The following is a 17,386-nucleotide window of genomic DNA, read 5'->3' as shown; positions in this document are numbered from 1 at the left end:
GCCTTTTAAGTGGGCTGAAGAGAGATTTAGGGTGTCTACCTGCTGGGGTTTGAGAAACTAGCAGCCTCCAGTCGTATCAGAACTGTAATTAACATTTCATACCCCAGAAGACCACGTGTTGCCCAGACAATATTCAATATAATATACATACTGCTTTGTTTTTGGTTGTGTTTTTTTTTCTTTGGTTTGGTTTTTTGTTTGTTTATTTTGATGTTGTTGATTGTTGTTTTATTTTTTAAGTCCAACCTTTTCGATACAGATCCTTTTTCTTTCTCAATTTTTCTAGTTTAATTATAATTTCCCATTGCTGCCTATTTCAATAATTAGAACTTCATTTTTGTTAGTGTTTCTACCGCTATTATTTGGTTTTCCACTCAATTTTATCCCATAAAGTTTTCTGTTTGCTTGTTTTGGTTTGATTTCTACCATTTTTGTCTTTCCTCTCTACTTGGTGGAGGTGGGGTACTGTGTCTGATCAGGTTAGCAAAGAGCTGCTGACCTCAAGGGAACCACCCAACAGGGCACCCCCAGAAGGTGGTTGTTTTTGAAAGGTTGTATCAAAGTACCCTACTGTACACCTATATTGCCCTGTCTCGCTCTTTCTGTGCCTCTCTTCTTTTTGTCAATATTCCTTTTACCAACCCCCTCTCCTTTCTCTATTTTCCTTTTTTTTCCTTATCACTCAGTCCTCCTTTCTCTCATCCCTTTTTTGCTCTTCAACCTTCTCACCCTTCTGGTCCTGTAACCCTTAGTCCACAGGCATGAAAACTTAAAGAGCAAGAGGAAGTGAAAGGAAAATTAGGGCAAGGAAACAGATAAAAGAAATCACCCATGAGGAAGAATCAGCAGAAAACTCCAGGCAACATGAAGAACCAGTCCAGAACAACCCCGCCAAGGGACCATGAGGGAGCTACTGCAGAGGATTCCACCTATAAAGAAATGTTAGGAATGACAGAAAGGGAATTTAGAATACACATGTTGAAAACAATGAAAGAAATGATGGAAACAATGAAGGAAACTGCTAATAAAGTGGAAAATAACCAAAAGGAAATTCAAAAACAGAATCAAATAAGAGATGAACGATATGAAGAATATAAAAAGGATATAGCAGAGCTGAAGGAACTGAAACAGTCAATCAGGGAACTTAAAGATGCAATGGAAAGTATCAGCAACGGGTTAGACCATGCAGAAGAAAGCATTTCAGAGGTAGAAGACAAAGTTTTTGAGATAACTCAGATAGTCAAAGAGGCAGAAAAGAAGAGAGAGAAAGCAGAACGTTCACTGTCAGAATTATGGGACTTTATGAAGCGTTCCAACATAAGAGTTATAGGAATTCCAGAAGGGGAAGAAGAATGCCCCAGAGGAATGGAAGCCATACTAGAGAATATTATAAAAGAAAATTTCCCAAATATCACCAAAGATTCTGACACACTGCTTTCAGAGGGCTATCGGACCCCAGGTCGCCTCAACTCTAACCGAGCTTCACCAAGACATATTGTGATGAACCTGTCCAAAGTCAAGACAAAAGAAAAGATTCTGCAAGCTGCCAGGAGTAAGCGCCAGTTGACCTACAGGGGCAAATCCATCAGATTGACCGCAGACTTCTCTAATGAAACTTTCCAAGCAAGAAGACAATGGTCATCTACCTTTAATCTACTTAAACAGAACAATTTCCAGCCCAGAATTCTGTACCCTGCTAAGCTAAGCTTCAAAATTGACGGAGAAATCAAATCATTTACGGATATACAAACATTGAGGAAATTTGCCACAACAAGACCAGCTCTACAGGAAATACTTCAACCTGTTCTGCACACTGACCACCACAATGGATCAGCAGCAAAGTAAGAACTCAGAAATTAAAGGACAGAACCTAACCTCCACACTGATGCAAAAGATAAAACTAAGCAATGGACTCTCACCAAATAAGACGAATAGAATACTACCACACTTATCAATTATCTCAATAAATGTTAATGGCTTGAACTCCCCACTGAAGAGACATAGATTGGTTGACTGGATTAAAAAACACAAGCCATCCATTTGCTGTCTGCAAGAAACACACCTGGCTTCAAAAGACAAATTAAAGCTCCAAGTCAAGGGTTGGAAGACAATTTTTCAGGCAAATGGAATTCAGAAGAAAAGAGGAGTTGCAATCTTATTTTCAGATACATGTGGATTTAAATCCACTAAAGTCAAAAAAGACAAAGATGGTCACTTTATATTGGTCAAGGGAAAAATACAACAAGAAGACACTTCAATTCTAAATATGTATGCACCCAATTTAAATGCTCCCAGATTCTTGAAACAGACGTTACTCAGTCTGAGCAATACGATAACTGATAATACCATAATAACAGGGGACCTTAACACTCCTCTTACAGAGCTGGACAGATCCTCTAAACAGAAATTAAACAAAGATATAAGAGATTTAAATGAGACCCTAGAACAACTGTGCTTGATAGACGCATATAGAACACTCCATCCCAAAGATAAAGAATGTACATTCTTCTTATCACCCCATGGAACATTCTCCAAAATTGATCATATCCTGGGACACAAAACAAATATCAAAAAGAATCAAAAGAATTGAAATTTTACCTTGTATCTTCTCAGACCATAAGGCACTAAAGGTGGAACTCAACTCTAACAAAAATGCTTGACCCCACCCAAAGGCATGGAAATTAAACAATCTGCTGTTGAATAACAGATGGGTGCAGGAAGAAATAAAACAGGAAATCATTAACTTCCTTGACCATAACAACAATGAAGACACAAGCTACCAAAACCTGTGGAATACTGCAAAAGCAGTTTTGAGAGGAAAATTCATCGCTTTAGATGCCTACATTCGAAAAACAGAAAGAGAGCACATCAACAATCTCACAAGAGATCTTATGGAATTGGAAAAAGAAGAACAATCTAAGCCTAAACTCAGTAGAAGAAAAGAAATATCCCAAATCAAATCAGAGATCAATGAAATTGAAAACAAAAGAATCATTCAGAAAATTAATGAAACAAGGAGTTGGTTTTTTGATAAAATACATAAAATAGATAAACCATTGGCCAGACTAACGAGGAATAGAAAAGTAAAATCTCTAGTAACCTCAATCAGAAATGATAAAGGGGAAATAACAACTGATCCCACAGAGATACAAGAGATCATCTCTGAATACTACCAGAAACTCTATGCCCAGAAATTTAACAATGTGAAAGAAATGGATCAATATTTGGAATCACACCCACTCCCTAGACTCAGCCAGGAAGAAATAGAGCTCCTGAACAGACCAATTTCAAGCACTGAGATCAAAGAAACAATAAAAAATCTTCCAACCAAAAAATGCCCTAATGCCCCCCAAAATGGTCCAGATGGCTTTACTCCAGAATTCTATCAAACCTTCAAAGAAGAGCTTATTCCTGTACTGCAGAAATTATTCCAAAAAATTGAGGAAGAAGGAATCTTCCCCAACACGTTCTATGAAGCAAACATCACCCTGATACCAAAACCAGAAAAGACCCAACTAAAAAGGAGGATTTCAGACCAATGTCACTAATGAATATAGATGCAAAAATTCTCAACAAAATCATAGCCAATAGATTACAGTTTATCATCAAAAAAGTCATTCATCATGATCAAGTAGGCTTCATCCCAGGGATGCAAGGCTGGTTTAACATACGCAAGTCCATAAATGTTATCCACCATATTAACAGAGGCAAAAATAAAGATCACATGATCCTCTCAATAGATGCAGAAAAAGCATTTGATAAAATCCAGCATCCTTTTCTAATTAGAACACTGAAGAGTATAGGCATAGGTGGCACATTTCTAAAACTGATTGAAGCTATCTATGACAAACCCACAGCCAATATTTTACTGAATGGAGTAAAACTCAAAGCTTTTCCTCTTAGAACTGGAACCAGACAAGGTTGTCCTCTGTCACCTTTACTATTCAACGTAGTGCTGGAAGTTCTAGCCAATAGAATTAGGCAAGACAAGGAGATAAAGGGAATCCAAATGGGAGCAGAGGAGGTCAAACTCTCCCTCTTTGCTGACGACATGATATTATACTTAGAGAACCCCAAAGACTCAACCACAAGACTCCTAGAAGTCATCAAAAAATACAGTAATGTTTCAGGATATAAAATCAATGTCCACAAGTCAGTAGCCTTCGTGTACACCAATAACAGTCAAGATGAGAAGCTAATTAAGGACACAACTCCCTTCACCATAGTTTCAAAGAAAATGAAATACCTAGGAATATACCTAACGAAAGAGGTGAAGGACCTGTATAAAGAAAACTATGAAATCCTCAGAAAGGCAATAGCAGAGGATATTAACAAATGGAAGAACATACCATGCTTATGGATGGAAGAATCAACATTGTTAAAATGTCTATACTTCCCAAAGCAATCTACCTATTCAATGCCATTCCTATCAAAATACCAACATTGTACTTTCAAGATTTGGAAAAAATGATTCTGCGTTTTGTATGGAACCAGAAAAAAACCCGTATAGCTAAGGTAGTTCTCTGTAACAAAAATTAAGCTGGGGACATCAGCATACCAGATTTTAATCTGTACTACAAAGCCGTAGTGCTCAAGACAGCATGGTACTGGCACAAAAACAGAGACATAGACACTTGGAATCGAATTGAAAACCAAGAAATGAAACTAACATTTTACAACCACCTAATCTTTGATAAACCCAACAAGAACATACCTTGGGGGAAAGACTCCCTATTCAATAAATGGTGTTGGGAGAATTGGATGTCTACATGTAAAAGACTGAAACTGGACCCACACCTTTCCCCACTCACAAAAATTGATTCAAGATGGATAAAGGACTTAAACTTAAGGCATGAAACAATAAAAATCCTCCAAGAAAGTATGGGAAAAACACTGGAAGATATTGGCCTGGGGAAAGACTTCATGAAGAAGACTGCCATGGCAATTGCAACAACAACAAAAATAAACAAATGGGACTTCATTAAACTGAAAAGCTTCTGTATAGCTAAAGAGACAATAACCAAAGCAAAGAGACAACCTACACAATGGGAAAGGATGTTTGCATATTTTCAATCAGACAAAAGCTTGATAACTAGGATCTATAGAGAACTCAAATTAATCCACATGAAAAAAGGCAACAATCCCATATATCAATGGGCAAGAGACATGACTAGAACTTTCTCTAAAGACGACAGACGAATGGCTAACAAACACATGAAAAAATGTTCATTATCTCTATATATTAGAGAAATGCAAATCAAAACAACCCTGAGATATCATCTAACCCCAGTGAGAATGGCCCACATCACAAAATCTCAAAACTGCAGATGCTGGTGTGGATGTGGAGAGAAGGAACACTTTTACACTGCTGGTGGGACTGCAAACTAGTACAACCTTTCTGGAAGGAAGTATGGAGAAACCTCAAAGCACTCAAGCTGGACCTCCCATTTGATCCTGCAATCCCATTACTGGGCATCTACCCAGAAGGAAAGAAATCCTTTTATCATAAGGACACTTGTACTAGACTGTTTATTGCAGCTCAATTTACAATCGCCAAAATGTGGAAACAGCCTAAATGCCCACCAACCCAGGAATGGATTAACAAGCAGTGGTATATGTATACCATGGAATACTATTCAGCCATTAAAAAAAATGGAGACTTTACATCCTTTGTATTAACCTGGATGGACGTGGAAGACATTATTCTTAGTAAAGCATCACAAGAATGGAGAATCATGAATCCTATGTACTCAATTTTGATATGAGGACAATTAATGACAATTATGTTATGGGGGGGGAACAGAAAGAGGGAAGGAGGGAGGGGGGTGGGGCCTTGGTGTGTGTCACACTTTATTGGGGCAAGACATGATTACAAGAGGGACTTTACCTAACAATTGCAATCAGTGTAACCTGGCTTATTGTACCCTCAATGAATCCCCAACAATAAAAAAAAAAAGGTATTTGCACATCTTATACAGGCTTCCTGCAGAGCTTGAAAATTTCAGAAACTGCAAGTGAACCTCAGATGATAAAAAGATTTTGAAGTCTTCTTTTTGGAGAACATGGGCACAAACTACAGGGAAGCATTTAATCCTAAAAACTGTTTACCTTGGAAATGTAACCTCACTGTTTTACAAATTTGCTTTTGATTTCCCTGTTTTTGCGCAAGTTATGTTATCTTTCTACCCAATACATTCAACTAGAAGAAAAAACTTGTCCTTTTCCTATTACAGCCTTAATAATTAGGAATCATTGGGGATCCTTAGGGAGTTCCTCCTTCCCCAACATTTTAGTATGAGTAAAACTAGATAATACAATCCTAATTTCCACATTTAAGACAAATGTACATTTCTTTCAAATAAACACTATGTGACGTTTGCTTCGCCAGATGCTAACCATGCTAGGTCTGCTATGCACATAGACACGAACAAGATCTGTCCATGAGAAGCAAATTATTTGTGATTACAAACCTTTCGTTAATTTTTCCACATGCTTCTGGAGCTCAATGTCCACATTAAAATGAACATATGTATCTTCTTTTCTAGAAGCCACAGGAGTATCTTGCACCGGAGTTAGATCTATGCCATTCAGATCTAGAGAGAAAAAAATAAGTTTCTTTTTAGGAGCATTCAAATACAGACTCAAAAACTGCAAACTACAAAGCTTTACACTTCCTAAACAGTCTTGGAGAAAGCAGAGAGGAGATTCTCAGGCTAACAGAAATTATGTTTAGTGTAAGGGGCACCTGAGAGTGGTGTCCACAGAGGGATGTGGACACAGCTGAGTAGAGACGGCGTGGGAGACATGGAGGAGAGGACGAAGCCCTGCCATTACCAGGCACCAAAGAAAGCTTGTGGCCAGGTGCAGTGGCTCCTGCCTGTTATCGGACACTCTGGGAGACCGAGGTGGGAGGATGGCTGGAGGCCACGAGTTTGAGACCAGCCTGAGGAAGAGTGAGACCTCTCTACACTTTATCCTTTTTCTCTACCAAAATAATTCTTTTAATTACCCAGGCATGGTGGCACACACCAGTAGGCTCCCCTCCTTAGGAGGCTGAACTAGGAGGATCAGTTGAGGTCAGAATTTCGAGACCAGACTGGGCAATAGTGGGACTCCATCTCTACCAAAAACCCAAAAATATTAGCTAGGTGTGGTGATACCATCTATAATCCTGGTTTCTCAGGAGGCTGAGAAAGGAGGAACACTTAGCACAGGAGTTTGATGTTACAGTGAGCTGTGCTGATGCCACTGCACTCCAGCCTATGCAAGAGAGCAAGGCTGTCTCCAAACAAGCAAAAGAAATTTGATCTTTATAGTTAAGAGGTAAAAATTACTTTTTGTTTTCCGTAGGGAAGAGGCCACTACATTTTTGTGTGCATGACACATTTAAAATGTAAATGATACACCACAATGGGACCCCTGCCCCTAATTTCCAACTTAGATCAAGTGTATGGCTTGGGAAGGCTTTTCAACTACCAGAATCCCCCTGTTGTCCTGTTAGAGGACCAAAAATGGACAATGAGAGCTCCAACGAAACCCTTACATCAAAGACAGATTTTTTTATATGTATTATCTAAATTCTCATATATTTGCTATAACCTGATCTATACTAACCAGATGGTATACTAAGTTATTATGTATGGTTTTAGTTTCCTGGATACAAGAATCTCCCAGTTTAATCAAATTTGACATGGATTCATTTAATGACTATTCAGTGTGTATATGTATTATTCAATAGACCTGTCTTAGGGAATTTAAAACAATTTAGTACATTTGATTATTTTAGTCCTTAAAGATATTTATAAGAATATGTTTTAGGCCAGGCAAGGTGGCTCATGCCTGTAATCCTGCACTCTGGGAGGCTGAGGCAGGTAGATCACTTGAGCTCAGGAGTTCAAGACCGCCTTAGCAAGAGTGAGACACTATCTCTAAAAATAGCCAGGTGTTGATGCTGGCACCTGTAGTCCAGAGGCTGAGGCAGAGGATCATTTGAGCCCAACAGTTTGAGGTTGCTGTGATCTATGATGACACCACGGTACTCTACCAAAGTGAGACTTTGTCTCAAAAAAAAAAAAAAAAAAGATATGTTTTAGTTCAACATGTATGCAAAGGTAACTTACTATTTACTACTTATCTTTAAATATTTTTGTATTACAATGTATATTCCTGGATGAGTTATGCAGTTTTGCAAACAGCCTATCAAACTACAAGGCAGAATATACTTTCCAGTAGACCATGTATTTCATAATCAATAACATTATAAGTTAAAAGTGTCATACTATATATAATCTGTTGTGGAATTAGTTTCTTAAAAGAAAATTAAAATACCACAGCATTAGTGCTATAGATAATAGTCTCTACATTAAAAAAAAAAAATTCTTCTCTGTGGCCAAATTTATTTTTCTTTTAATTTGTACTAATGAACCCTTGAGTCTAAATTTACTTGTATGATTAATGAAAGTTCCCCTCCATTTAATTTCAGCCCATATCTGTTTATTTGATTTGCCTCAAACTACAGATGAAAGTAAACCACTTAGATTAACTGTCCAGTTATTTCTGGATAGGAGCTTAGCAACTTCATTCTCAACCACCCAATAATTATTTTTAAAAGACTGTTAAGTGCTTTACAAATGAAGTGTACTATATAAAATGCTTGACAACTAGAATTCAGCTACTACAGTTTGCCTCTTAAAGACTGAAAGTTGGTTTTGTGTACCCTCAATGAATTCCCAACAATAAAAAAAAAAAAAGACTGAAAAAGTAATTTTTAAGGAATAAATGGACTATCACATTACATAGGAGAAAAAAGCAAAACAAATCCTAAGGAAAATCATGTTTCATAACCATGATATCACAGTGAAGGATGAGAAATACATCACTTTTTTAATGCCCCACAGGATTATATTCATGGCACGAATGGGATGGATTTGTTTTATTTCCCTGTCTTCACTGATGACTCACTGTAGGCCTGAATCTCTTTCACCTCTGCAGGACTCTCCTATGTAGAAAGTTCTCTTGGACAGGAAGGAGAAGGGAAAGGAAAGCAGAACACTGGGCTTTGAAAAGAAAACTACATACCCTTGGAATACTTAGGACGTTTTGCTAACCTATATCCTGAAGGGTGTATTTGCTGTTAAAGACAGTGTGTAGGCGGCGCCCGTAGCACAGTGGTTATGGTGCCAGCCACTACACCGAGGGTGGCCGGTTCGAACCTGGCCCAGGCCAGCTAAACAATTGCAACAAAAAAATAGCCAGGCATTGTGGCGGGTGCCTGTAGTCCCAGCTACTTAGGAGGCTGAGGCTTAAGAGAATGGCTTAAGCCCAAGAGTTTGAGGTTGCTGTGAACTGTGACGCCACAGCACCCTACCGAGGGCGACATAGTGAGACTCTGTCTCAAAAAATAAATAAAAATAAAGACTGTATATGTCTAGCCAGCATCCTAGATAGAATTTTAAGAATGAAAAGACAAAGAAAAACCAAAAGTGAGTGTAAGTTGTAACAGGAAAATACTTGTAGTAAATTTCTCAGAAATATTTGAAGAGTGATAATTTCTTCTAGGGATTTTGCCTCAGTGTAAAAATATTGTCACAGATATAAGATTCCCCCCCTCCAAAAAAAAAAAAAAATTGTCCCAAATGAGAACATTATAAAATTTTCCAGAGGAAAAAAATATAGACAGAGTTATTTACCTTTTACACTAACTGTAATATAGGGATCGATACACTGCCCAGCATCTTTCAAACCAATTTTCTCAATTTTGATAGTGAGTAATGTCATTCCTGGTTCTGATGGCAACCTCGGTAATAAAGTACCTGGTAATAGAGAAAAAGCAATACAAGCAAGCTCTACCAGTAACCTCAGAGCACATAAACACAGAGAAAATATAGCCTTGGACTTAACTGGCTTAGTAATTAGGCATTTTTTCTTTTTGGTTTCTAAAACTCTCCAAAGCTTGACATTATTCTTTCCAAATATTTAATTCTATAGAAGATAAATTTACACTTCTACATCTCACATTCACCAGAACAAATTCAGCAGAACAAATTCAGTAGAAAATGTTAATTCAAGCTTGTTAAAAATTCAGATCGTTCAAGGAAGCTTAATTATAAATTACTACATAATTAATAATATAATATAGTCATATTATATATACACACACATACTTCATATATACTCAAATACACACTTTATATCTCAATACAGAGTAGCAGAACAAAGATAGGAAAAACTTGTTAGCCATTTGTTATATTATACTACAGCTTGAGAAATATACTAGAATTAATCAACCAATCCTTTAGTTACTATTGACAGAAGATATAATTTACAATTTAACATTTCATTGAATAATTAATTGAATAATCTTAGTGTTAGATGTAGGCCAGTGCCCTACTTCTCTGAGCCACATCCTCCTTTCCTCATCAACATCAAAGAAAAAAGCAACCCCCAAACCTACTGGAGTTGCAATGAAATTCAGATCAATGTTAGAAAGAGTCACAGCTTACTTAATAAATTGCTTCTTCCAACCCATGAACTGGATTTTTTAGACTTCTTGATTTCTCTCAATAAAGTTTTGTTATTTTCTTCACAAAAGTTCTACACGTCTTTCGCTGAATTTTATTGTAAGGTACTTGATATTTTCTGACACTACTACAAATATTATATTTCATTTTCTTAGAAATTGTTGCATATTTATAGAGATAGAATCAATTCTTATGTAAACATTTCACAGCCAGGAACCACATTCTTATTAAAACTAATGACTTATGTACAGGTTCTTGTGCGTGCTCCATATACATATTCACAGTGTCTGCAAAGAGAGGATTTTGTCCCCTAATTTTTAAATTCTTTTACTTGTCATTGTACACCAAGTAAGTCTTTTAAAACAACGAAAAGAGATGATAGGCATCCTTGTTTTGATCCTGATCTGAAAAGAAAGGCTTTTAATTTTACTGTTAAGTATGATTTGGGGCTGTAAGTATCACATAGTTACCTTTTATGTGATTAAAGATATTCTCTGTTCTTGGTCTGTTAAGTATTGTTTAAAATCATGAATGGTTTTGGAATTTAACTGAAAACTTTTTCTGCCATTGATTGAGAGGAGGAGAAATATTTCTCCTCAATTTGCTAATGTAAATTACTTTGATTTATTTTGCTAATTTAACACATATTTTGAAAATCACTCAACAGTTCATGGAGATTTTCCTAATTATTTTCTTTAGGATTTTTACCTATCATAGTTTATTCAGCCAATCTTCATATGGCAACTAGGTTGTTTCTAAAAGTTTACTATTACTAAAAATACCTCCAGAGAGAACCTGGTGCATATACAAGTGTTTTTTCCCACGTTACTGGGGGTGGGGAGGGGAACATTCAGAATGAATTCCTAGAAGTGGGATTATTAGGCTAAGGGAAAACATATTGTTACTATTGCTGAATTCCCCTCCAAAGGGAATCACATTTTAGTGCTGAATGAGCACCTGTTTCCCGACAGCCTCAGCAATAGTAGTTCTGATTTGCACGTCTTTTATTATAAGTGAAGCTCAGTTTCTTGTATATTTAAAGAGTTATTTGTATATCTTTGGGTGGGTATACAATTGGTTCATGTCTTTTGCCCAATTTTCTATTTTTTTTCCAATTTTCTAATATACTTGTGGTCTGTATTGTCACAACTTAAAATTTTCTTCATTTAATAAGGATGTTAGTCCTTTATTTGTCTTTTTGACTTTATCTTGTTTTGGCATTACTATGATCATGGCTTATTTTGACAGACAAAAGGTGACTGCTTATCTAACTTTCAAAGTCAATAACAGTTTCTTTTTATGATAGACTATTTTCTCCCGAAGTAAAATTGTTTCTACCTTTAGGTGAATCTTTTAGTTGAAATATAGGGCTAATGTTTTTTTTCCTTTTTACCAAAAAGCTTTCTTGCCTAAGGCTATAGCATGCTAAACTCCTTCAGTTTTTTCTCTATTGCTCATTCATAATACACTGTGCTCATCTCTAACCATAACGATATTGTTTTAGCTCTGTCTTGGTGACTACATGGTAAGCATTCTAAAAGATGAGTCTGAATAACTGTTCATTTTTGTATTGTTTTCACTGGTAATAAACATCTTTGTTGGAGAATTTTTTTTTTTTTTTTAGAGTGAGTCTCACTTTGTCGCCCCTCGGTGGAGAGTCCTGGCCTCACAGCTCACAGCAGACCTCCAGCTCTTTGGGCTTAGGCGATTCTCTTGCCTCAGCCTCCAGAGTAGCTGGGACTACAGGCGCCTGCCACAACGCCCAGCTATTTTTCATTGCGGTTTGGCTGGGGCTGGGTTTGAACCCGCCACCCTCAGTATATGGGGCTGGCGCCCTACTCACTGAGCCACAGGCGCCACCCTGGAGAAATATTTTGTTGAATGAATAAATTAATTTCACAGCTCTTGAAGTTATTATGCTCTAGTAAACACATGACTTGAAGATACATATCAATGCTTTGTAATATGCATGAAGGAAGATAAAGTACGTGGATAATACTACACCATCTGTAGCTCCTGCATTAGATTTTGTGCACTGAGGAATGTATGTTCACAGTGATGGACAGAGACTGGGCAGCCCCTATAGCAATTTTACTACAGGTCTCTGACTCTCAAATGCCATGAGCAGTAAGATTATATTTACTTGATTGGGTCTCTTTTGATGTCAGCTGCTCCTTCTGATTTACTGCCCAACCTCCCCTTACGCAGCACCACTAGAGCACACAGGATCCACTGGTATCAATGAAGGGAATTTTTCAATTCAGTGTGATTTCTAAAGAAAAGATGTAAGTTAGGAGAGAAAGGTTCTAATCCTAAGCATAAAGACAACTTACATAGGTAGTAACAATAAATGTCAAGCTTCTGAGTCATTTCACTGCACAATGGTACATCAGAAGATTAAAAAAAAGTCCATTTGATGATGAAAACTATTTACTAATAGATTATCTCTGGGCTGACAATTTCCAAGTTGCATCATCTGCAGAAAATAACTTAAAAATGCTAAACAATTGATTAAAAAACTGAAAAATCATTTAACTACAAATCATAGCCATTGACAAATAAGGGTGCTAATTATTTTAAGATTCTGATAGTATATAAACAGGAAAGGTTTTTTTAAAAAAAGTCGTATTCAGTTAAAAAGTCTCAGAAAGCAGGGCAGCAGCTGTGGCTCAAAGGAGTAGGGCACAGCTCCATATGCCGGAGGTGGTGGGTTCAAACCCAGACATGGCTAAAAACTGCAAAAAAAAAAAAAGTCTCAGAAAGCAAATTACTTAGTAGCAGAATTTAACACCCAGAGAAAGAAAAATCACAGTGAGCGAGAATATAATGGTGCTGGATGCTGGTATGTGAAATTATAGTAAGTACAAGAAATTTAAAAGATTCCCCTCTCAAACAGTACAAAAAGTTGACATTTGAACGACATCGCATATGATGCTGAAGAGGTTTTATGATAAACTATAAAAATAGCTTCTGCAATGAGTCTTTAGATTTCTCCAATAAATGTCATGCCAGTAGCATTTATAAAACATATTCTCTAAAGAATGGTGAAATCAAGAAAACCTGTCCATTGTAAAGGCCCCAAACAAGTGAAGCCCCAGCTGGATTTACCAGCCACCTTCCTACATGTCTCTGAGGGGTTGCACTGCCGCATGCACTGTGCTGCCCCTTCACAGCTGGCTCCCTGAGAGGCTTCTCTCTTGTAAACACAGAAAACCCTGACACTATCACAACTCGTGGCTTTCTTCACTAAGGTGCCAGTGTAAAAACTCTTGTAGATAAAAAAGTGATATCACAAAATTGGCTAAGTTTGTTAAACAAACACTAGCAACTAATGAATGTTTTGAAAACTATGTAAAAGTGTCTTGACCTAGCAACAGTGCATTGCAGCCAAACATGTTATAGCCACTGTCACCATGGGGAGGGGGAGGTAATCATGCTTCTGAGTCCCTAGGTGACTGTCATGGTTTCCAGGGACCAGCACTAGTCCAGAGGAAAGCGGAGGAGCATCTCTAACCCCTCAACCATTAGCTGGACTTTTCCATTCCAAAAGGTAGCTGGCACAAATGAAGATCTTCACATAGAGTAGGATCTTCTTACATTCACTTTTTCTCTGTGTGCGTCCAAAGATGCTCAGGACAATAAGGACTATGGGAACTGGACTATGAATAGGCCACCAGCCTAGAGATGTCAGTCCAGGGTTAAAAGGAAGGAAAATGAAGTCAGAGAAATCCTTTAAGACCCCGTCCTCACACAGAGAAGAGAAAGACTGTCATTTCTTTACTCATTATTTTTGCTTTAAAAACTGTTGCTGTTGTTTGCATCACACATCACAACAAAAGGAAGATTTTTTTCCTTCTATTATAAAACAGGAATTGTTATGATAACCTTTGTTCCAAAATATTAGTATAGGGGTGGTGCCTGCGGCTCAGTGAGTAGGGCGCCTACCTCATATACTGAAGGTGGCAGGTTCAAACCCAGCCCCAGCCAAACTGCAACAACAAAAAAATAGCCAGGTGTGTGGCAGGCACCTGTAGTCCCAGATACTTGGGAGGCTGAGGTAAGAGAATTGCTTATGCCCAAGAATGTCAGGTTGCTGTGAGCTGTGATGCCATAGCACTTTATTAAGGGTGACATAGTGAGACTCTGTCTCAAAAAAAAAAAAAAATATTAGTACAGCATTACATAGATTAGAATGTTAAAGCAGCGATGACTTCTAGGAAAATTACTATGGAATGTATCATTTGAAAAGACTGTGATGTGAGTTTGTTTTTAAAGTAATTTTATTTGTTTGACTTTATATAAGATATTTGTCACAGGTGTTGGTACTTCAATGAGAGGTGAGTTAGTCATTATTTTGCCATGGTGCTTTTAAGTTGTGAACAAGAATTATATAACTTTTTATCCACATGTTTAGGACAGAGTTCAATCAAGTGTCCAAAATGGAAACTAAAAACTATCATATATATGTGATAACATACATGTTTTTGTCAGTTTCACTTATTTAGATTTATCTTACTTCTAATTAAATATAAGAATCTGCTACTATCGATTGAGATTCTCTGATATCCAAATTTTTTTTTTTTTTTTTTTTGTAGAGACAGAGTCTCACTGTACCACCCTCGGGTAGAGTGCCGTGGTGTCACACAGCTCACAGCAACCTCTAACTCTTGGGCTTACGCGATTCTCTTGCCTCAGCCTCCCGAGCAGCTGGGACTACAGGCGCCCGCCACAACGCCCGGCTATTTTTTCTTGTTGTTGCTGTCGCAGTTTGGCCGGGGCTGGGTTTGAACCCTCCACCCTCGGCATATGGGGCCGGCGCCCTACTCACTGAGCCACAGGCGCCGCCTGATATCCAAATTTTTTTAAGTGCATATTTCTTTGTACTGCCAAATGTATTTAAAAAAGATATATATGATAATGCTTTATATTTTAACATTAATGATATTGCTCAAACTGGCTATTGTTGATCAGCAGTTGAGAAGCCTGGGTTCCTCCAAGCTTTCAAGAGAAAAAGTTTGAAATTATAAGCAGTTTGTTAATTTAAAAAATTATTTTGTTAAATTTGAAAAAAATCTTAGGGGCCATTATTATCTAAATAGTATTGTATGTATGTATGTCAAATTTAAATTATCATTGAAATATATAATTTAATTTACACTGACATTTTATTTTTGTTTTATTTTCTTTATTGACAGCTGCCAGAAATTTACTAAATTTCATTTGAGTCTATCTTTCTCTTATCAGATATGTGTGATTTGGATCATAGTTGGCTGACAAGTATCACTGTATTACATCTGGGAAAAAAATAACTTAATGAACTCACAAAGCCTGGCATGAGTCAGGGGCACATACTCCATGTGGCGTTGTTAGTTAAAAATCAGTAATCCATCATTTCCTATAGCAAGCAAGGAAGAATTACCAGCAGGTGTTCAGGATGAAAGGCAAAGTGCTGGAGTACTTTCAAGAAAGACTAGACCAGATGTGGCTGAGTGCTTTGAATAAGGAGAGCTACAGAATGTAGCCTACTCAATACCCATTTCATAAGAACTCAGAACTCCACAAACCTTTGGAGAAAATCCTTTGACTTCAAATGACAGAATTCACAGATTTAAAAGAAAACAAACTGTAAAAGGATATCTTGAAATGTTTCCAAAACTACTTAGGCTTGAGAGCAAGAGAGAGTACTAACAAGTCTCTAATCCACTGAAAAGCAGCTGGGAAACTACAGAACAGAATCAAACCATAGTCTCCTTCCCTTTCAGCACAAATATATGCCTGTGTGGGAGACTCTCTGATTCCTCTGCTCAGCCTGAAAACCTGAGATTGAGAGAAGAGAGAGAACTCTGTGTGCTGTGGTCTTAGTACACACTTAGATGATGTCCACTGCTTGGACATCATGCAGTTGATGTCATGTTCTGGATTTCTCTGAAAGAAGACTGCCCTGATACACACAGAAAAGCAATAAACACATTGCCATAGTTATCAAGTTCTTACATTTGTGAGCAAGCAAAGAAATTGCTTCCTTTCAACTTAAAAGTAAAATCCATATTTTCTTATCTCTGAAGTTCAACTCAGAATTGAGTATTTATATAGCAAGAAACAAGGTTTGATATTAAAGAAGTAAATTTTATTACTTGGAGTTTCAAAAATAATTTAGTTTTACACATATATAAGCCTACTAAGAGATGAAGAGGCAACACATATATATAATAATTTGGAAACTGCTAAGTCTATATTTGAGCTTGATCATGTTACTTAGTAAGAACGTGTTTTTAAAAGTCTTGTATAAAATCCTGACTTGGCTTTGTTTTAATTTTCAGGTTACAAGTAATAGATTGTAAATTTAAACCCTCTAATTAAATAAAATCTACAAAGATTACCTTTAGAAAAGTTAACTCTCATTTTGGATAAGTTGCCTTAGAGATTTTAAATTTTTCAAAAGGAAAGAGATTCAGATCAAAGATAAATTTAAGTCTTATTTTTTTCTTTTCAAGAAAGGTTGACTAAAAACTTATTTTTAATTTTCAATGGGAAAAATCTACTCTTGGTCATACCATAGCTACATACCATACCTCATTAGCTTAATGATGACAGTGGTTAGTACATGTTTTCGTCAAAACTCATAAAGCTGCACACTGAAAAGAATGAATTATCTCTCTCTCTCTCTACATATATAATACCTAACTTTTAAAAAAGTCACAACAATCCCTAGAACCACCTTGTCTCAATAACATAGAGACAGCCTAGTTATTACTAAAATCTTGGGTTCCCTGGGGGTAACAACTTCTTCCTGATGTATAATTAAGTTAAATAGCACTAAAAAAAAAAAAAAAAAAAAAAGTTAAATAGCACTTTTCTATTTTAAT

General features: G+C 36.9%; 1 protein-coding gene across 1 annotated transcript in view; it reads right to left on the bottom strand.

The window, feature by feature from the left end:
* The window catches only part of AIDA (axin interactor, dorsalization associated), a 48,786-nt gene that overhangs the window by 5,781 nt on the left and 25,619 nt on the right, over window positions 1–17,386 (bottom strand). The window contains exons 7-8 of the mRNA XM_053608154.1: window positions 9,690–9,812; window positions 6,471–6,593 (exon numbers count right to left, since the gene is read on the bottom strand). Coding sequence (XP_053464129.1) covers window positions 6,471–6,593; window positions 9,690–9,812 — 246 coding nt within the window. The remainder of the gene's footprint in view (window positions 1–6,470; window positions 6,594–9,689; window positions 9,813–17,386) is intronic.

Source organism: Nycticebus coucang, chromosome 10, assembly GCF_027406575.1.
Source record: "Nycticebus coucang isolate mNycCou1 chromosome 10, mNycCou1.pri, whole genome shotgun sequence".
NCBI classification, from domain to species: Eukaryota; Metazoa; Chordata; class Mammalia; order Primates; family Lorisidae; genus Nycticebus; species Nycticebus coucang.
The sequence above is the reverse complement of the archived record's forward strand: the minus strand, read 5'-3'. Positions and strand labels throughout refer to the sequence as shown.